A 21,774-nucleotide genomic window follows, 5' to 3' on the forward strand; every position below is an offset into this window, starting at 1 on the left:
GTGTGACCAACTCACTAAACGTGCTATCCACGAACTTCTCAGCCTCGTGAATGCTCCACAACACATCCACCCGCAGCTCCAGCTCCTCAATGCGGTCTGCTAATAGCTGCAGATGGATGCATTTCCTGCACACGTAGTCACCAGGGGCAGTGTCCCTGAATTCCCACATGGAGCAGGAGGAGCACATCACGGGGCTGGGCTCTCCTGGCATGACTTTCCCCTTAATTAATTTAAATTAATTTACTATCACCAATTAAAGATATCTCTAAGGCTCTTGTATAGTCTACCAACAGTACCTGCTACACCAGAAAAGACCCTAGTAACGCTAAACTACAGAGTTAAAGTTTAAAAAAGAGAAATACTCACCAACCAATCACTTACCTGCTCCCTGGTGACATCACACACTGACTATTTTTTACCTCTCTCCCCGCTGCGGAGTTGGTAAGCCTCGCTGGTCGTGGGTTTTTATACCCCTCTGCTCCGAGTGCTCTCGGGCCTCGCTGGTCGTGGGTTTTTATACCCGGCTGCTCCTCCGCTGCTCCGAGTGCTCTCGGGCCTCGCTGGTCGTGGGTTTTTATACCCGGCTGCTCCTCCTCTGCTCCCGCTGCTCCGAGTGCTCTCGGGCCTCGCTGGTCGTGGGTTTTTATACCCGGCTGCTGCTCCTCTGCTCCCGCTGCTCCGAGTGCTCTCTGGCCTCGCTGGTCGTGGGTTTTTATACCCGGCTGCTCCTCCTCTGCTCCCGCTGCTCCGAGTGCTCTATCAAAAAATTCCAGTAGATTAGTCAAGCACGATTTACCTTTTGTAAATCCATGTTGACTTTGTCCGATCCTGTCACTGTTTTCCAAGTGCTCTGCTATTACATCTTTTATAATGGACTCTAGCATTTTCCCCACTACCGATGTTAGGCTTACCGGTCTGTAATTCCCTGTTTTCTCTCTACCACCTTTTTTGAATAGTGGGGTAACAGTAGCTACCCTCCTATCCATGGGTACTGTTCCAGATTCCATCGAATGTTGGAAGATGATCAGCAATGCATCTACTATTTCTAGGACCACTTCCTTAAGTACCCTAGGATGTAGATTATCAGGCCCTGGGGATTTATCGGCCTTCAATCCCATCAATTTCCCTAACACCATTTCCCTACAAATACTGATTTTTCAGTTCCTCCCCTTCATCAGACCCTATGTTCCCCGACATCTCTGGGAGACTATTTGTGTCCTCCTTTGTGAAGACAGAACCAAAATATGTATTTAATTGGTCTGTCATTTCTTTGTTCCCCATTATAAATTCCCCTGATTCTGACTGCAAGGGACCTACGCTTGACTTCACCAATCTTTTTCTCTTCACATATCTATAAAAGGTTTTACAGTCAGTTTTTATGTTCCTTGCGAGCTTACTCTCATATTCTATTTTCCCCTTAATTAATCCCTTTGCCCTCCTTTGTTGAATCCTAAACTGCTCCCAATCCTCAGGTTTACTGCTTTTTCTGGCCAATTTATATGTCCTCTCCTTGGATCTTATGCTATCCCTAATTTCCCTTGTTAGCCACGGTTGAGTCATCTTTTTTGTTTTATTTTTATGCCAAACTGGGATGAACAAATTCTGTAGTTCATCCATGCGGTCTTTGAATGTTTGCCATTGCCTATCCACCGTCAACCCTTTGAGTGACATTCCCCAATCAATCCTACCCAACTCGCGCCTCAGACCATCGTCGTTTCCTTTATTTAAATTCAGGACCCTAGTCTTTGAGTCAACTACTTCATTCTCCATCTTAATGAAGAATTCGATCATATTATGATCGCGCCGAACGAAGGGGCCTCGTACAACAAGATTGCTAATTAACCCTTTCTCGTTACATAATACCCAGTCTAAGATGGCCTGATCTCTGGTTGGTTCCTCGACATAATTGGTCCAGGAAACCATCCCGTAAACACTCCAGGAATTCCTCCTCCACAGTATTGTTACTAATTTGGTTAGCCCAATCTATATGTAGATTAAAGTCACCCATGATGACTGCTGTGCCCTTATTGCACGCTTCTCTAATTTCCCTTTTAATGCCATCCCCAACCTCCACATTACTGTTTGGAGTTCTATATACTACTCCCACTAACGTTTTCTGCCCCTTGGTATTTCTCAATTCTACCCATACAGATTCCACATCATCAGAGCTAATATCCTTCCTTACAATTGTGTTAATCCCTTCTTTAACCAGCAATGCTACCCCACCTCCCTTTCCTTTTTGCCTATCTTTCCTGAATATTGAATACCCCTGGATGTTGAGTTCCCAGCCTTGGTCACCCTGGAGCCATGTTTTCATAATCCCAATCAAATCATATTCGTTTACCTCTATTCGCCCAGCTAATTCATCCACCTTATTACGAATGCTCCTCGCATTAAGACACAAAGCCTCAGGCTTGTCTTTTTAACGCTCTTAGACCTATTAGAATTATTATTTACTGTGGCCATGTTTGATTTAAACCGTTGATTTCTCTGACTGCCACTTTTGTTTGTGTCTGTCTTCACGGAAAAAGATGCAAAAAACTTCCCGGAAATAGTGGAGACCCAAGGGTTTAGTGAGAATGAGGAACTGAAAGAAATTAGTATTAGTAAAAAAAAAAAAAAAGTACTGGAGAAATTGATGGGACTGAAAGCCGATAAATGCCTTGGACTTGATGGACTACATCCTAGGGTTTTGAAAGAGGTGGCTATAGAGATAGTGGATGCATTGGTTGTCATTTTCCAAAATTCCATAGATTCTAGAATGGCTACCTTCCAATCCGTGGGAACCAATGTAACCCTACTATTTAAGAAAGGAGGGAGAGCGAAAACAGGAAACTACAGACCAGTTAGCCTGACAGTAGTAGGAAAAATGCTAGAATCTATTATTAAGGACGTGGTAACAGGACACTTAGAAAATAATAATAGGATTGGGCAGAGTCAACACTGATTTATGAAAGGGAAATCGTGTTTGACAAAACTGTTAAGAGTGTTTTGAGGTTGTAACTAGCAGAATAGATGAGGGAGAACCAGTGGATGTGGTGTATGGATTTTCAGAAGGCATTCGATAAGGTGCCACAAAAGAGGTTATTAAACAAAGTTAGGGCTCATGGGATTGGGGGTAATATACTAGCATGGATTGAGGATTGATTAACGGACAGAAAACAGAGAGTAGGAATAAATGGGTAATTTGCTGATAGGCAAGCTGTAACTAGTGGGGTACCGCAAGGATCAGTGCTTGGGCCTCAGCTATTCACAATCTATATCAATGATTTGAATGAGGGGACCAAATGTAATATATCCAAGTTTGCTGATGATACAAAGCTGGGTGGGAATGTAAGTTGTGAGGAGGATGCAAAGAGGCTTCAAGGGGATATAGACAGGCTAAGTGAGTGGACAAGAACATGGCAAATGGAATATAATGTGGGGAAATGTGAAGTTAACCACTTTGGTAGGAAAAATAGAAAAGCAGGGTATTTTTTAAATGGTGAGAGATTGGGAAATGTTGGTGTTCAGAGGGACCTGGGTGTCCTTGTACATGAATCACTGAAAGTTAACATGCAGGTACAGAAAGCAATTAGGAAAGCAAATGGTATGTTGGCCTTTATTACAAGAGGATTTGAGTATAAGAGTAAAGACGTCTTACTGCAATTATATAGGGCCCTGGTGAGGCCGCACCAGGAGTATTGTGTACAGTTTTGGTCTCCTTACCGAAGGAAGGATATACTTGTCATAGGGGGAGTGCAATGAAGGTTCACCAGACTGATTCCTGGGATGGGGGGATTGTCCTATGAGGAGAGATTGAGTAGACTAGGCCTATATTCTCTGGAGTTTAGAAGAATGAGAGGTGATCTCATTGGAACATACAAAATTCTTACAGGGCTTGACAGGGTAGATGCAGGGAGGATGTTTCCCCTGGCTGGGGGAGTCTAGAACCAGGGGTCACAGTCTCAGAATAAGGGGTCGGCCATTTAGGACTGAGATGAGGAGAAATTTCTTCACTCAGAGGGTGGTGAATCTTTGGAATTCTCTACCCCAGAGGGCTGTAGAGGCTCAGTTGTTGAGTATATTCAAGACAGAGATCGATAGATTTTTGGATATTAAGGGAATCGAGGAATATGGGGATAGTGCAGGAAAGTGGAGTTGAGGTAGAAGATCAGCCATGATCTTATTGAATGGCGGAGCAGGCTCGAGGGACCAAATGGCCTACTCCTGTTCCTATTTCTTATGTTTTATGTTTTTATAAAGCCAGTTGCTGTGGGCCAGTGTCTGCTGCCTAATTTTAATCAATGTTATCTTTTAGCGTTGGTAAGAGTTGTAGTACGTTCATTCACTACTGCACCATTGTTTATATTTCTCAATTACATTCACATTTTAAAGATGGAAATTGAATAAATTCACTTTTACAAATTAGGAGGGAATAGCCATGGCTCCTTAACAATAGTGAAAATGTGGGCCTGGATTTTGCGGGCAGCCAGTCATTACACTCACACTTGCCCACAGACTTTCTATGGGCTTTTGCACTGGAATTTGCAGTGATTAGAAATCCATTTCAGGATGGCGGGCTATGACTAGTGGGGTACCGCAAGGATTGGTGCTTGGGCCCCAGCTATTCACAATCTATATCAATGATTTGGATGAGGGGACTAAATGTAACATTTCCAAATTTGCTGATGATACAAAGCTACGTGGCAGTGTCAGTTGTGAAGAGGCTTCAAGGGGATCTTGACAGGCTCAGTGAGTGGGCGAGAACATGGCAGATGGAATATAATGTGGATAAATGTGAAGTTATCCACTTTGGTAGAAAAAACAGAAAGGCAGAGTATTTCCTAAATGGTGAAAGATTGGGGAATGCAAATGCTCAAAGGGACCTGGGTGTCCTTGTACACGAGTCACTGAAAGTGAATGTGCAGGTGCAGCAAGCCATTAGGAAGGCAAATGGTATGCTGGCCTTCATTACAAGAGGATTTGAGTGCAGGAGTAAAGAAGTCTTACTCCAATTATATAGGGCCTTGGTGAGACCACACCTGGAGTACTGTGTACAATTTTGGTCTCCTTACCTAAGGAAGGATATACTTGCCATAGAGGGAGTGCAACGAAGGTTCATGAGATTGATTCCTGGGACAGCGGGACTGTCGTATGAGATGAGATTGAGTAAACTAGGCCTGTATTCTCTTGAATTCAGAAGAATGAGAGGGGATCTCATTGAAGCATACAAAGTTATTATAGGGCTTGATAGGGTGGATGCTGGGAGAATGTTTCCCTTGGCTAGGGAGTCTAGAACCAGGGGCCACAGCCTCAGGATAAAGGGTAGGCCATTCAGGACTGAGATGAGAAGAAATTTCTTCACATAGAGGGTGGTGAATCTTTGGAATTCTCTACCCCAGGGGGCTGCAGAGGCTCAGCCATTGGGTATATTGAAAACAGAAGTTGATAGATTTCTGACTAGTAAGGGCAACAAGGGATATGGCGATAGGGCCGGTGAATGGAGTTGAGGCAGAAGATCAGCCATGATCTCATTGAATGGCGGAGCAGGCTCAAAGGGCGTACTCCTGCTCCTATTTCTTATGTTCTGACGAAGGGTCTTCGACCTGAAACGTTAACTCCGTTTCTCTCTCCACGGATGCTGCCCTGGCCTGCTGAGTTTTTCCAGCGTTTTCTGTTGTTATTTCTTATGTTCTTATGTTGTTCTTATTTTGGCGCGGCGATCTCTAATGGGGATCTGTGACCTGTGAGAGCAGGGAAAGCAACTGTGTATCTCCTTAACCAATCAGATTGAAGAATCCTTACTGATGAAAGCAGAGTCCGAACAAGAAAGTAGTTTATTCAATGCCAAATCACGCACAGAAAGTGAAATAGAGAGGGAAAGATATATATGGGATTACGATAGAGAGATAAGAAACAAAGAAAAAGTAATACATTAAAAAAAAATCTCCAACAATAATTAAAATCTGAAAGATTGAGACTCCACTCTTGTAAAAGTTAATTTTCAGTGCCAGAGAGGTTGTTTGGCAGTAATTAAGACTTATCACGCCGTAAATAAATTACTTATGCTGAAATGGGCAAGCCCTAACATTTTCTGGCAAGTTTAGTGGGTATCTATCACGTAAATACAGCAAGTTCACGCCCTTCATGACTTTCGATACCGAGTCTCTCGGTAAAATACTGTTATAGCGCAGTTTCTGGAGGAGCGGGGCAACTCGGACAGCAGCTTCCTGATTTCTGCATTTAATAGCGGTGATAGCAAAATCCGGGCCATGATTTTTTAAGGAGTGGTGTTTCCAGATTAGGAACATGTTCCTGATACTTGGATATTATAATTAGGGGGAAGGGGGGCCAAGAGGAGAAATATAGGTAGCAAACTTAAGAGTCCAGCTTTTGGACTGGGGTGTATGAGGGTATGATAATCCTTACTTGGGAAAGGAATACCCTTTTAACTACTTGTAATTCAAATTATTTTCAATTTTTTGTTGAATTTTAGTAACAAGCTTATCATGATGCTGGACTCTGTTTTGTTGTGGGTTGCCTTTCTGACCCATAAGGGGAAACTTTAGCCCCCAAAAACAGGTGGGTTGGGGTCAGTTGGGAGAATAGTGTGTTAAACGGAATCCCGCCTCCAACCCACCCACTTCCAGTTTTAATGGCGGTGGGACGGGCAGCCAACCCCGCTCCCAGGAGGCCAGTCGCCCATTTAAATATTATAATGACACTGGTGTGCCTCAGATTTAATCACCATTTCAAATTTAACTCTGGCTGGTCGGGTTTCTCGGGCCTCGGGGAACCCGCCAGCCAAACTAAGCCAAGTTCTGCTGGATCCAGGAGGTAAGTGCCTTTACACTTGCCTGCTGTGTCCAGAATCCTTGGCTCACCCATCCACTGCAATTGGAACCCCCCCCCCCCCCCCCCAGGCCTCCAATTATTAACCCCCACCCCCCCACCCGAAGCCTCTGATTTCCCCCCTCCAGCCCCGATGCTCCTCCAGTTCCTGAGTCCCGAACACCCCCAACCCCCCGATGCTACTCCAGCCGGCTCCAATCTTTTTCCCCTCACCCGATGCTCCTCTGGCTGGCCCCGATCCTCCGGCCCCCGACCACCCCCACCCGAACCCTCCCTCACTACTTGGCTGGCTGCAGGTGGGAAACCGAGCTTTGAAATGTTAATCAGGTCCAGCCGTTTAATTCGGCAGGGCCTGCTGGAAACCTGTTCTCCTGGTTTTCCTGACCGCTTTCTAGCCCCCTCCCCCACTCCCAACCCTCCTTCAGATTAAAATTTCGGCCACAGAGGGCATTTCCCATTCCATTATGCCATCCACAATGACTTGCATTACATTTCTACACTTGTTTGTTAGCATTCAATTTGTGGACTTCACAGCTCAATTCAAGTATTGAGCTTTATTTATAGTGCTTACAATAACTATAAAGGAGTTAAGTTGTTTCAGCACCATCATTACAGATTTTTTTCTGATTTGACTGTTCAGTTCTGCATTCCCTACAATACAATAGTACTTCATTGGCTGTAAAGCGCTTTGGGAGGTTCTGAGGTCGTAAAAGGCACTATATGAATCCAAGTCTTTCTTATTCATTGTAACAATTCCTAGCTCCAGCTATGTGCAATAAGCAAACCTGCATTTCTGCAACTGCACCAAAAAGAAGAAAAAAGTAACTAATTTAATACAGAATTAATGCACTCCGAGTAAGTGAAACCCAACAATATCACCTGTCACTCAAGAACTGTTTTATTCTTCCATCCCTCAGGTATCTACGAATTCTACTGTTCAGTTTCCAACAGTAAACTTTACCTCAAGATCATTGGAGGAACATTCTCTGCCCCAAGGCAGCAGACACTTACTGCAGTGGACCCAGAAAAAATATGGGTCTGTGACTTCTTTCACTGAACTGAATAAGGCTAATAACATCTACATCAAAGTAGGTGAAGGTGGGTCAGTCGTACATTATAATGAAGACTGTTTGTGTCCAGTAGTCCAAGCTGTATTAATAACTAGGATGTGACTGTTATTAAGCGATACAATTATTTGTGTAGTTATTTGAAATTGGTTTTACAGAATGCTGAGACATTTTGATTTTTTTCAAAGTTATTTATTGTTTAATGCTTATTACCTACAACTGTGTATTTGGAACATTTATAGTTTTTCATAACTTAGTAAATTTGATATTTCAACAAAAATTTATTATAACTACAGTGAAACTAAGTAAATCATAGACAATATTTCTGACCTCTTTTAGATCCCCTGTTGCCACCAACATGCGTCATAGAAAAGAACTTTCTATCCCAGAATTATCTTGCGGCATATCTTAAGATACAACCTGCACAGGGCTGTGTACTATCCAACCCAACAGCAGAAAAGGAGGTTCATGTTATTGAACTTGAAACTCCAAGTTCTAGCCCATACAGGTAAATGAAAATGTTTGTTTGCTTTCTGTTCTTGAATACTTTAAATGCTAAATTGCTGTGTGATAAAGCATAATGGGGGAAAAATTCGGTTGCTTTGCGCCTCCTGTTAGCTAACGGGGCGCAAGCAACTAGCGCCCGGGCGCGGCGTCACCAACGCCTCCCGCAAAATTCAGTGGGATGTTAGCAGCGGTGGTAACCGGTAGTGCCCCGCAGGCGATGACGTCATCACCGTGCGCAGCGCCCTGCTCACTATCTTCGGTAGCACCCCTTGACTTACCGCCGGACACTATGTCCGACGGGGTCAGGGGGGCCTACCTGCGGCCAGGGAGGTGCTATTTAAAGGAGAGGTGCCGGACGGCCATTTTTGTTGCTGGCCGCCTACCAGCACCTGCCTCCACTCCCAACTCGGGCCTCCTTACACCTCCCCCTCCCCCCCCCCCCCCCACGGAGTGCCGGCTGCGCGCCAAGACTGTTCCTGGGACTAGGGACAGGGTCACTGGCAAGGCTTGGAAGCTAAGCAGAGCCAGGCCTGGTTAGTACCTGGAGGGGTGACCATCAGGGAAGACCAGGTGCAGAAGGTCACGGAAGGAGCCCTGAGGAGGGGCGGTTGGTGAGAAGGTCACGGAAGGAGCCCTGGGAGGGGCGGCTGGTGAGCAGGCCCGGGCGTTGGGCTGAAGATTGTTGGACAGGAGGAATGGTGGAAATGGAATGGCGGCGCGCACAGACGCAGCGGCTTTGCTTCTCCCAGGACGGTGCTATTTACGTTTAATGTTAATGTTATTTGTACGGGACTCGTGGGAGCTTGCAAGATCACATTTCGTTGTTCATGTACTTGTGCATTGTACAATGACAATAAAGTTGAATTATTATTATTATGAGCCCGGCACTTCTCTTCAGGATCTGCCGGGATCTTTTGCCGGCACTCCCAATCCCCAGGGGCCCAGCTGGGCCTCGGGTCGCGCTGCGCAAGGCCCTTCTCCTTTAAGAAGGGGAGGAAGGCCTGCAATACCGTGGCACATAGCGCCATGATATTTCCTCGCTGCGCCCCAGGCTACTGGAAGCGCCCCGCTACCCTCTTGGGGCGCTACCACTCAATTTCCGTCGCGGGGGTGCTAATTTTTCCAGGGCACTAAAATTAGTGTTTTATAACCCCAATGTGATTTATAAACATCATCACAATGCTTAGGATGTGGAGTGTGGTTAAGAGCCAAAGATGTCCCAAAAGTTTAAAACTGCATTTAAGTAAAGCATTTTTAACATTTGAAACTGTAATTAATCTCAGAATTTATGAAGTTGTGTAAATCTTTCAATTAGATTGCAGCATAGTAACTCACTCCCAGGTATCCATTATTTCCTTACTAAAGCACTCAGTTCTTATTTTGTAGCACAGAAAAATAAAATGAATTAATTCAAATTTTAAATAGATTTCAATTTTTAAATAATCTTCTAACATTGCAACCTATTCTGCCATCACTTATACATACTGTATTTGTAAAATCACAACATTTTTGGACATCAGGTTTATAAACTATATCTTGTCTCGTCTTGGTTAAACTTTCATGACTTAGACAGAACTAACATACTTCCAGACAACTCCCTGATGACCATTATTTAATAGGGCACTTACATGTTGCATTTAGGAGTCAGCTGTGGCTCAGTTGGTAGCACCCTCTCTGAGTCAGAAGGTTGTGTTTCAAGTCTCACTGCAGAAACTTGAGCACAAAAAATCTAGGCTGACACTCCAGTGCAGTACTGAGGGAGTGCAGCACTGTTGGAGGTGCCGTCTTTTGGATGAGATGTTAAACCGAGGCCCCGTCTGCTCTCTCAGGCGGACGTTAAAGATACCATGGCACTATTTTGAAGAAGAGCAGGGGAGTTATCCCCGGTGTCCTGGCCAATACTTATCCCTCAATCAACATCACTAAAAAACAGATTATCTGGTCATTATCACATTGTTGCGTGTGGGAGCTTGCTGTGCGCAAATTGGCTGCCGAGTATCCTACATTACAACAGTGACTACACTTCAAAAAGTACTTCATTGGCTGTAAAGCGCTTTGGGACGTCCGATGGTCGTTAAAGGCGCAAGTCTTTCTTTTTGTCTTGGAATTAGTCCTTTCAACTTAAGTAAACAGTTTATGATGATGCATTGTATCATCTTAACTAGGATACAATAGTTCCCATGATTCCCTCTCCCTCACCCCAAAGGGTTTCCAAAAGGAACGCTTCAATTTGTCGAGCATTAAATTTAATGTTATCAAATACACATTTACTAACTGTTACCTTTTTTTATAAATGTAATATTCATGTTAAGTTACAGAAAAAGTTGATGGCTCTAAAAACATACATGATTTTAAAATTAAAAAACCCTCTATTTTCAGTCATTAGTTGCGTAGTTTGAAAAAGCTGTTTTAACCTGAAAAGTTCAGCCGCCAGCTGCGGTAATTATACTTTCCAGTACAAATACTACCTCTGCAAGCCCTCCAATTTATGTGTATAATTGAGGCATTATTTCTCTTCCATTGTACTTTCCATGGAAATGCTCCTTTGATCCTTTGCTACTCTGCTTCTCAGTCTCAAGGAAAAAATCAATACCATTAAATTTCCTGGCCCCATCATCTGACACTCTCGCACCAAATTAGAGAATCAAATTTCTACAATTAGGAGGCAGAATATGTTTCCAGATCACCTGACAAGCACCTCTCAACAAAAACAGTCAAAGTTAAAACTTTAGTGCACTGCATCGGTGTTGTGCCACCATTGCCAAAGTCACAGTTGGCACACACTTTAACAAGCTCACTTACTCTTGTATCATATATGCAGCAGACTTTTAAAACTTTCTCTTGTGGATTCCCATTTTTAACAACCTTTTTTCAACCTCCCACATTTTTAACTCTGCAGTAAAAACAGAATATTGGAAGTAACAATCATTTTATTCAGTTTTGTTTCCACTTGGCCTGAAATGCCCACTCCAACACTCAATATGGTGATCAGCTGTGACCCAAGTAGTAAAGTTGACACAGCACTTTTGAGATGTGCAAAGCAGAGAACAGAAAACCAGCTGCAGTCATTCCTGCTCCGCATAGTATTATTGACAGAGGCATCGGAGCAGGTTGACTGACCTCTCAGTCATACTTTATGCATGGACCAGGTAAAGTAAATAGAAGAGGACATAGTAGAAAGAGTTATCCTCTTTTTAAAAACAAACAACCAAACTGACTGGTATTCAGCCAGATCTAAAAACAAAAATAATGGGCTGGATTTTATGAATGGAGACATGTTGGAGGCGGGACTGCTGCTTGGCGGGTTTTAGTCCCGCCTCCAGCGACGTCTGGCCAACCCACACTATTTTCCAATGATTGGCCTTGTTAAGCCCGCCCTGCGGGCTTAGCCAGCCAATTAATGGAAAGCCAGTGACAGGTGACATCTGCAAATGACGTTTCATCTGTCGAGATTTTTTGACCGATGAATTGTCAGTGTTTGACAGCTCTCTGAAGCTGTCAAACACTGACAATCTGTCTTCTAAGGTGAGACCTTGGACACAGGCTCACTTAGAAATCTCTCATGAGCAGAAAGCAGAAGGCAGCTGCATCTGAGAATGCAGCGACCATTCTGCATTCCCTGCCGTTGAGATGAGGCAGCTCCGCAGCCTAAAGGGTTGAAGCCTGGAGGAAGAAGCAAAGAGTAAACTTCTTGGAACACTTTACACTCACCTCACATACTTACCTCTCCACATTTGCACCCATCACTCACCTCCACAGTGGACATTTTGGCCCCTCTCACCCCCGCAGACCCACTGCTCGCCTCGCTGACCCTGGCGAGGTTCGGAACCGTCGGGAAGCCTACACTTTAGGGCTCAAGATAGGGAAAAGCCAAAAAACTGCCTGTTCACTACCTGTGAGCAGGCAGTTAATTGGCACTAATCCCCTTCATGCCTCGAGGAGACGTGTCCCTCTGCAAGTTGGGGACCCGCCTCCTGGGAAAATGGCATGGAGGCGGGTTGGGAGCGGGATGGGTACCCACTCCCAGATTCTGTCATTTTCCCGGCAGTCCCGCCTTCCCAGGGCTGGGAAAATTCCCCCCAATGTGTTTTTACGTGCAAGTTAAACTGCAGTTAAGATAACTGCGTTTATGGTCAAATTCCATCCTCCACAAAATCTGACCCTTCAACTACTGCAGGAAAAAGTGTGTCGTATTATTTTGAGTGAATGTTATTGTGAATCATTTTATAATGCAATATTGCGTTGTAGCCTGTTTTGCACATGTTCTATTGTCTGGGATTAAATCCAACTTTTTAATCAACTGGCCAGACACTAGAGACGTGTTCAGTTGGAAAAGGTTCAGGATAAGTAAAATTTCTGGCACATTCACTTAACTTTTTTACATTCTTCCATAGCAGGGTTTTCAAGGTGGACATAGTTATTGACATACGACCAGTGCATCCAGACACCATGCTTTCCAGAAATATGTTGCTGATTCTCAAGTGTGAGAAAGCTGTCAATTGGGTAATCAACTCACATGATGTCTATGGAAAGCTGGAAGTGGTTGTAAGTATTTGAGCATTAAATACTGTTCAATGAATGAATTCTTCTTAACCAGAAATGAATGAATTCTTCTTAACCAGAAATCAAACTAATAAAACTGGGTTTAGCATTGGATTAGCTTGTGAGAAATTGTTTAAAGTTGTGATGAATTAATAAACAGATGGCTTTTAAAAATATTAAATTACTATAATGAAGTAAACTTCCAAAAGCTTATGAAAAACTTTAATCTGTCTAAGTTTGTTTTTCCTTTCTAACATGTAAGAGTTACTTGAAAGAATGTGAGTAACGTTTGATACCTTTTGGTTGATTACAATTTATCATAAAAAGAAGTTAATTCTTTGCAAAAGCTTTATCTTCCTCTACTTAGTAAAACAGGTTAGGGCACTGAAGAGTGTAATATGAGACATGGAATACTTAGAATGCATTTTTCTGTTGGTCGTGAGCAACTGGTTCCCTCAGGCTGTTAGCTGCTGAGTTCTGTACTTGCATGAAATCTTCAAAAAGTAACTGTACAGCTTATCGAGTCTTGTGCTTAAGGGCAGATAATGTTGTTTCTTTTGTCAGTTCCCCACAGTTTTCCATTTTTGTTGATGCATGTTTCCATCCTTTTCTTTGACTAGTTTTTTTTTACCACCAGCTCATTCAGATTTGGGAGCATTTCAGTGCCCCATGTTACTGTCGTCAAGAACAATATTTTCCATTTCATTACATACTCTACTTGTGAAAATTCTTCCCAATATGTCCCACATGAAAAAAACGGGTGGGGTGGGCTGCTGCGGTGTAGGGAGAAGTTAAAGTTTTAAAAAATCTAAATCCCAACTCCAACCCTCCCACTTTCAACTTTTACTCAGGTGGGATGGGGAGGTGGGCAGCAACCTGTTTCCAGGTGGCAGGTTGGCATTTTAAATTTAAAATGAGGCCCACACTCTGCTTTAACCTGCTGTGCAGGTTTTACTGAAGCCTCAAGGAGCAATCCTTGTGGACTGGGAGGAGCAGGAGTGCTTCCTCCCACCCCACTTCCCCCCCCCCCACCCAAAAGCTCACCCACCAGCAGCCTGCCCATCTCCGGGTTTGGGGATAGGAAGTCATTCCCAGGCTTAGAAACGCACACCCTCCCCCGGGCTTGGAACCCCACCTACCTGTTGCTGCGGTGTCTTGTCCAGCCCGCGTTCCCTGCCTGACTAAGGCAGCCTGTCAATCAGGCTGGCTTCCAGGCGGGGAACACTGTGGGATCGGACCGCCTGGGGATCAAAACTCACCCCAGAACACAGGGGAAACTTTTTTATCCGGGACCGACGTGGTGCCGGTTCATCAAAAATTCCGGATAACCGAGAGCTATAGTAAAAGATACTGAGAGCGTGCGTGTGCGTGTGTGTGTGTGTGTGCGTGCGCGCGCGCGTGCGTGCGTGCGTGTGTGCAGTTGCCTTGATTCAATGTAAACATTAGAAAAATGTTGCAAATAAATTGATTCCAAATGGAATCATTATTCAAATATGGAAGTATATAATTAGTTGTGTTTGGCACAACTCGCCTCACTAAATTAAAGATAAATGGAGCCATTTTATTAAAAGGTAAAAGCTGGCTAAAGATAAAACCAAAGAAACATTTATACAGCATGTATAGGCAACAATTGTGGAATAAACTCACATTATCTCTTCTACTTCAAATTGATTTCATGTACGTCAGCCTAATTGTCATTATTTTCTTATGCCTTTCAAAATGTAAAGTGCTGTTGTAAAGCTGCTCTTTTTGAACATCTTATTGCAGTATTATCATACTTAAGAACTTTTTGGTAGTGAAATCAATGAAAGTTTTTCTTTACATCCTAAAGCTAAATTTGGAGAGATAACTTTTGTTTGTTTATAGGATCATGGAATTGTATATTGATGACAGAGTGGAAATGTCTCCAGAGACATGAGCGCAAACATCTAGGCTGACATTCCAGTACAGTACTGAGGGAGTGCTGCACTGTCGGAGGTGCCGTCTTTCGGAGGAGACGTTAAACTGAGGCCCCGTCTGCTCTCTCAGGTGGAAGTAAAAGATCCCGTGGCACTATTTTGAAGAGCAGGGGAGTTATTCAGTGTCCTGGCCAATACTTATCCCTCACTAAAACAGATTGGCCTAGAAATTCAGTATAGCCACTTGTGGGGCGGTAAAGTCGGGCGGCCGCTAAAGTTTGCGCCCGGCGCAAAGTCGCGCCCCCTTCGCCGATATTCAGTCGCATCGCCCCAAGAGGTTGCTGCTGCGCTAAAACAGGCGATGCACGACTATCTTTAGGCGCTAAGCCGGCGGTGCTGAGCGATACCCCCGAGGCCGGACGCAGCGCAGGTGCGGCGAGTTCTTGATTGACGGCAGACACTCTGGCGCCGGTCAGCTCTTAAAGGGGGAGGGTGGATTTGTTTGCCTGCCACGCCCTGCACACTGCAGCCCTCAACCTAGGCCTGACCACTTCAGCTTCACCTGTACAACGCCCAGGACTATGGAGAAGGCCAGGGAGAGAGCGCAGCGCTTCAGCGACAGTGACCTGAGGCTGCTGGTTGGCGGAGTGGAGCGCAGGCGCCATGTTTTGTTCCCAGAAGGTGGCAAGAGGCCGCTGCCCAGCGCCTACCGGAAAGCCTGGAGGGAGGTGTCCAACAGGGTGTCTTCCAACAGCGTGGTTGCCAGGACTCCTGTGCAATGCCGGAAGAAGTTCAACGACCTCACTCGGGTTGTCAGGGTGAGTACCCTTTCCAGTGTCCTCCTCATCCCTGCATGTGCACCTCACATTATGGGCAAAGGGACCTGAAAGCCCTAATGGCCAGCCCTCATCCAGCAGCTATGGGACTGGCATGAAAATCAATTGCACATTCAGCACTTTACACACTGTCCAAGCTATTCGACCATGGGAGGCAGTGCAGACAAGATCAGGGCTTCACACTGTACTAGCTATTCGATCATGGGAGGCAGTGCAGACAAGAGCAGGGCTTCACACTGTACTTAGAGGCCGTCCTTTCTCTTGCAGGCCAAGGTGGCGCACAACCGGCGCAACCGAACTGAGACCGGGGGAGTCCGTCCTGACCTCAAAGAGCTCTCCGACCTCGACCAGCGTGTGGAGCGCATTATGGTAGGCCGGCTGATTGGCCCCATCGCCAGTGGAGATGCCGACCCTGTTCTGGGCACCAATGGTAAGGGCATCACCTTTTTGGACCTCTCTCGTTCCACTTGTGCATCAGATCAGCATCCTTTGCCACTGTCCGACCAATGCGGTGAATGGCACCACTCATGCCTCCCTCGCTGCCGCCCTGTCCTCACTCTAAAGCTACTCTTGTGCCTTCCTGCTTTCAGATGGTGAATCGCCAGGTGAGGAGGCGGGTCCTCAAGCTGCCACTGTCAGCCCTTCGGAAGACGAGGAGGAGGAAGAGGAAGCCGGCCCATCAGTGCCACCCTCAGCCGCGCCAGCCCATGGCGATGTAGGGGACACGTCTTCCCTGGAGGGGAGCCGGGGGGAAGGGTCGGAGGAGAGTGAAGCTCCGGGGCCCAGCGGCCTGCAGCAACGCGGGAGGGGTGGGGAAGCTCGGCGGACTTCTCCCCAGAGGGTGAGTGCGGCCTCCAGTCCTGCGACGGTGAGCGCAGAGGAGGTGCGCCTCCTAGAGGAAATGGCCGTCCAGGCTGAGCGCAGGCACACTGAGCTCATGGCTGCAGTGGCAAGGATGCCTGACTCCATAGAGTCTCTGTCAAGGAGTGTGCAGGAATTCGGAGCAGCACAGGCCAGGAGTCTGCAACAATTCAGTGCAGCACAGGCCAGGAGTCTGGAACTATTCAGTGCAGCACAGGCCAGGAGTCTGCAGGACTTTGCGGCAGCACAGTCGGCTTCTAGCCAAGTGCTCAGTCGTGTCGTCCATTCACTGGCTGGTGTCATGCGGACACAGACCAGGGCCACACGGGCACTAACTGCTGCCACCCTCGCTGGATCAGCCAGGCATCGCCAGGGCACTCGCCGCGCAGCAGCAGCCCAGCAGTCTGTTCTTCAGCTGTTTGCTGCGCATGCTGCAGTGCTGGCCCGTGCGAGTGCAAATGTCTCAGGCGACCGGCGAGCACCTGCGATCTGCCAGGTTGCCACCATTCCTGCAGCTGACACTGCCACTCCGCCATTGCAGCTGCCACGAGCTGCTGGACAGACTGCTGCCGCCCAGCCAGAGTTGGAGCAGTCAGCAGCCGGCCACTCCAAGGCCAGAGCTGGTGCAGGCCGACCCCCAAGGGCATCTGCCGTCTCGCCATCTGCCCCTCAGCAGCCTTCCCCCAGCCTTGCTGCAGCCACTGGGCTCCCATTGAGGAGGAGCAGCAGGGCGGGCAGGGGCCAGGCAAGGATGCGCAAGGCATCGCCCTCGCAGGGCAAAAGTAGAGGTATGCACAAATGCCTGGTGCTTGTTGTAAGGCCGACACTGGTGCAGTTGTTTTTGTGTAAGGCCGAGACTGGTGTGTTTCTTTCTTTTTGTAAGGCCGAGACTGGTAGTTTTGTGTTTTTGGAGGGGGCTTCTCCACATGAGCATGTAATGTGGGAAGGGCAGAGGTTTTCAATAAATTATTGCTGTTAAATTGCAGTGTGCATGGTTTTTTGGTTAAGTCCTGGTTGCCCTGCTCGGCTGAGGGCTTGTGGAGCGGCTACATTCATCTGCTGACATTGGCACAAGCCAGTCCCTGAGAGGGGGCCTAGAACCGACGTTCAATAAGCCGGCGACGGGCGGCCCTTGCACTTTCTGCCTCCCTCCTGTACTGGTCCTCCTCCTCCTCAGGTGGTCTTCCAATCTCTGGTGGCAGTGGCCGAGTCCTGCGGATAGCCAGGTTGTGCAGCATGCAGCAAACGACCACGAAATGGGAGACTCGCTCCGGCGAATACTGTAGGGCTCCACCGGAACGATCCAGACAGCGGAACCGTTGCTTCAGGACGCCGATTGTTTGTTCGATGATGTTCCTGGTCGCTTGATGGCTCTCGTTGTATCCCTCTTCAGCAGGGGTGCTGGGCGCACGGAGCGGGGTCATCAGCCAGGTACACAAAGGATAGCCTTTGTCCCCGATAAGCCATCCTCGTGGGTGAGGCTGTGCCTGGAACAGGTCTGCCACAGAAGTCTGGTGCAGGATGAAGGCATCGTGGCTGCTGCCTGGAAAGCGGGCATTGACAGCTAGGATGAGCTGCCTGTGGTCACACACCAGCTGGACGTTCAGCGAATGGTAGCCCTTCCGGTTGCGGTAATCCTCGGCATTCTCCAGAGGTGCCCGCAAAGCCACATGCGTGCAGTCAATGGCGCCCTGCACCATGGGGAAGCCCGCGAATGCTGCAAAGCCCATTGCACGCTGTTGCTGCTTGGCAAGGGCCATGGAGAAGGAGATGAACTGACGTCTCCTTTTGAAAAGGGCATTGGTCACCTGGCGGATGCAGCAATGCACGGCGAACTGGGAGATGTTGGCAATGTCCCCAGTACCAGATTGGAAGGAGCCGGTGGCATAGAAGTTGAGAGCCACCGACAGAGACGTCCTGCTCCTCAGCTGTGGCTGCAGATCACCGCCAAGCAGCTGGCAGATCTCTGTGACCACGTCCCTTCTGAATCGCAGCCTCCGAACACACTGCTCCTCAGACATGTTGAGATAGGAGAACTGCTGGCGGTATACCCTGGGTGGGTAAGGCCTCCTTTGCCGACGCCTGTTGCCCCCTCTCCGTCTAGCCAGGGCTGCCACTCTCTCACGGCGTCTGTGAGCCCTTTGGATGTAATTGAGAAAGCCAGCGTTGACACCCATTGCAGCCCCCATAATATGCTGGCAAACAATGAGATGTCAATGAAGGCAAAGACTAGTGGAAAGCTGTGGCCTGAAGCCAGAAGTACCTGTCCGAGTGTTGGGCCAAAGCAGAAAGCTATCTACCTTGGTCTCTCTCCAAAGATCCGTTTCTCAAGGAGTGCTGCGAAATGGCAGCCTTTTATATTGCAGGAGGAGTGCCCTTTAATTTGCGCCCCCGCGCCCCGCATCGGCTGAGCACCGTTCCACTTAACAGTCGCTAGGGGCGTCAGGCGCACAATGGGGCGTCGCCACTGAATTTCCGGTTGGGGGCGCACAAAGGGCGTTGCACGAGGAAATGACGTCATGATCTGCGCGCGCAGCTGAGCGCGTGCAAAGACTTTGCGCTGCCGCTAAATCTCTAGTGAAGTTGGGGCGAGGCGCAGTTCGCGCTGCGCCCGGGCGCTAGCCGCCTAGCGTCCGACATCTACTCCTCCTAAGGCGCTAACGGCTGGCGCAACCAACTGAATTTCTAGGCCCTTGTCTGCTCATCATCACTGTTTGTGAGAGCTTGCTGTGCACAAATTTTCTGCCGCAAGACTTTTCTTCAAAAAAAATTTACACAAGATTTTAACAAAGTAGAACTTCAGTTAATTATTTTATTTTATATAACCAGAAAATTTGTAATCTGCATCTTGTCAAAAAAATATACAATAGAATGCCCAGTTTTTCACTTCTGAATTACCAAGTCTAGCATAGCCATGGAATAAATAACAACAACAACAACTTGTATTTATATAGTGCCTTTAATGTAGTAAAACGTCGCAAGGCGCTTCACGGGAGTATTATACGACAAAAAATTTGACTTCGAGCCACATAAGGAGAAATTAGGGCAGATGACCAAAAGCTTGGTCAAAGAGGTAGGTTTTAAGTAGCGTCTTAAAGGAGGAAAGAGAGGTTTAGTCATAACCATAACGGCACAGAAGGAGACCATTCAGCCCATCGAGTCCGTGCCGGCTCTCTGGAGCAATCCAGTCAGTCCCATTCCCCCGCTCTATTCCCGTAGCCCTGCAAGTTTATTTCCCTCAAGTGCCTATCCAGGCTCCCCTTGAAAACATTGAGTGTCTCCACTTCCACCACTTCCGTCGGCAGCGAGTTCCAGGTCCTCCCCACTCGCTGCGTAAAAAAGTTTTTCCTCACATCCCCCCGTAACTCTTGCCCAAAACCTTAAACCTGTGTCCCCTAGTCCTTGTACCATCAACTAGTGGGAACAGCCTTTCCCCGTCTAGCCTATCCAAACCCATCATAATCTTGTACACCTCTATCAAATCACCCCTCAACCTCCTGTGCTCTAATGAAAACAAATCCAGCTTCTCCAACCTGTCCTTGTAACTAAGATCCCCCATCCCCGGAACAATTCTTGTAAATCTCTGCACCCTCTCAAGGGCCTTCACATCCTTCCTAAAGTGTGGTGACCAGAACTGGATGCAATACTCCAGTTGTGGCCTAATCAGCGCTTTATAAAGGTTCAGCATAACTTCTCTACTTTTGTACTCAATACCTCTATTTATGAAGCCCAAGATCCCATATGCTTTGCTAACCACTCTTTAGGGAGGTAATTTCAGAGCTTCAGGCCTAGGCAACAGAAGGCACGGCCACCAGTGGTTGAGCGATTATAGTCAGGGATGCTCAAGAGGGCAGAATTGGAGGAAGGCAGATATCTCTCGGGGTTGTGGGGCTGGAGGAGATTACAGAGATAGGGAGGGGCGAGGCCATGGAGTGATTTGAAAACAAGGATGAGAATTTTGAAATCGAGGCGTTGCTTAACCGAGAGCCAATGTAGGTTAGCGAGCACAGGGGTGATGGGGGAATGGGACTTGGTGCGAGTTAGGACACAGGCAGCCAAGTTTTGGATGACCTCCAGTTTATGTAGGGTAGAAGGTGGGAGGCCAGCCAGAGGCGCAATGGAATAGTCAAGTCTAGCAGTAACAGAGGCATGGATGAGGGTTTCAGCAGCGGTTGAGCTGAGGCAGGGGTGGAGACGGGCGATGTTACGGAGGTGAAAATAGGCGGTCTTAGTTATGCCACGGATATGCGGTCGGAAGCTCATTTCAGGGTCAAATATGACACCGAGGTTGTGAACAGTGTGATTCAGCCCCAGACAGATGTTAGGGAGAGGGATGGAGTCGGTGGCTAGGGAACGGAGTTTGTGGCAGGGATTGAAAACAATGGCTTCAGTCTTCCCAATATTTAATTGGAGAAAATTTCTGCTCATCCAGAACTGGATGTCGAACAAGCAGTCTGACAATTTAGAGACCATGGAGGGGTCGAGAGAAGTGTGGTGGTAAAGTAGAGCTGGGTGTCATCAGCGTACATGTGAAAACTGACGCTGTGTTTTTGGATGATGTCGCCAAGAGGCAGCATGTAGATGAGAAATAGGAGGGGGCCAAGGATAGATCCTTGAAGGACACCAGAGGTAAAGATGCGGGAGCGGGCATAGAAACTATTGAAGGTGATTTTCTGGCTACGATTAGGTAGATAAGAATGGAACCAGGCGAGTGCAATCCCACCCAGCTGGATGACGGTGGAAAGGCTTTGGAGGAGGATGGAGTGGTCAACTGTCTCAAAGGCTGCAGACAAGTCGAGAAGGACACGAGGGATAGTTTACCTTTGTCACAGTCACAAAGGATGTAATTTGTGACTTTGAGAGCCGTTTCGATACTGTGGCGGGGTGGAAACCTGATTGGAGAGATTCAGACATGGAGTTGTGGGAAATTAGGGCAGGGATTTAGGAGGCGACAACACATTCAAGGACTTTGAAGAGGAAAGGGAGGTTGGAGATGGTAGTTTTTAAGGACGGAGGGGTCAAGGGTTGGATTTTTGAGGAGGGGATGGTGATGGTAAATTTGAGGGAGAGAGGGGCAGTACTGGAGGAGAGAGAACTGTTAACAATGCCAGCTAACATGGGAGCCAGAAAAGGAAGCTGGGTGGTCAACAGTTTGGTGGGAATAGGGTCGAGGGAGCAGGAAGTGGGTCTCGTAGACAAGATGAGCGCGAAGAGGTCATGAGGGGAGAT

At 47.1% G+C, this 21,774-nt stretch overlaps 1 protein-coding gene across 8 annotated transcripts in view; it reads left to right on the forward strand.

Moving 5' to 3' along the window:
* The window catches only part of tgfbr3 (transforming growth factor, beta receptor III), a 245,155-nt gene that overhangs the window by 153,057 nt on the left and 70,324 nt on the right, over positions 1–21,774 (forward strand). For 7 of the 8 annotated variants that reach the window (XM_085983358.1, XM_085983360.1, XM_085983357.1 and 4 more), the window contains 3 exons: positions 7,752–7,932; positions 8,241–8,409; positions 12,803–12,953. In XM_085983358.1, coding sequence (XP_085839484.1) covers positions 7,752–7,932; positions 8,241–8,409; positions 12,803–12,953 — 501 coding nt within the window. The remainder of the gene's footprint in view (positions 1–7,751; positions 7,933–8,240; positions 8,410–12,802; positions 12,954–21,774) is intronic. The other variant, XM_085983361.1, reaches the window with a different exon arrangement.

The sequence above is a fragment of the Somniosus microcephalus genome, chromosome 3, assembly GCF_052327205.1.
Source record: "Somniosus microcephalus isolate GS21.2 chromosome 3, FLI_Smic_1.0, whole genome shotgun sequence".
Taxonomy (NCBI): domain Eukaryota; kingdom Metazoa; phylum Chordata; class Chondrichthyes; order Squaliformes; family Somniosidae; genus Somniosus; species Somniosus microcephalus.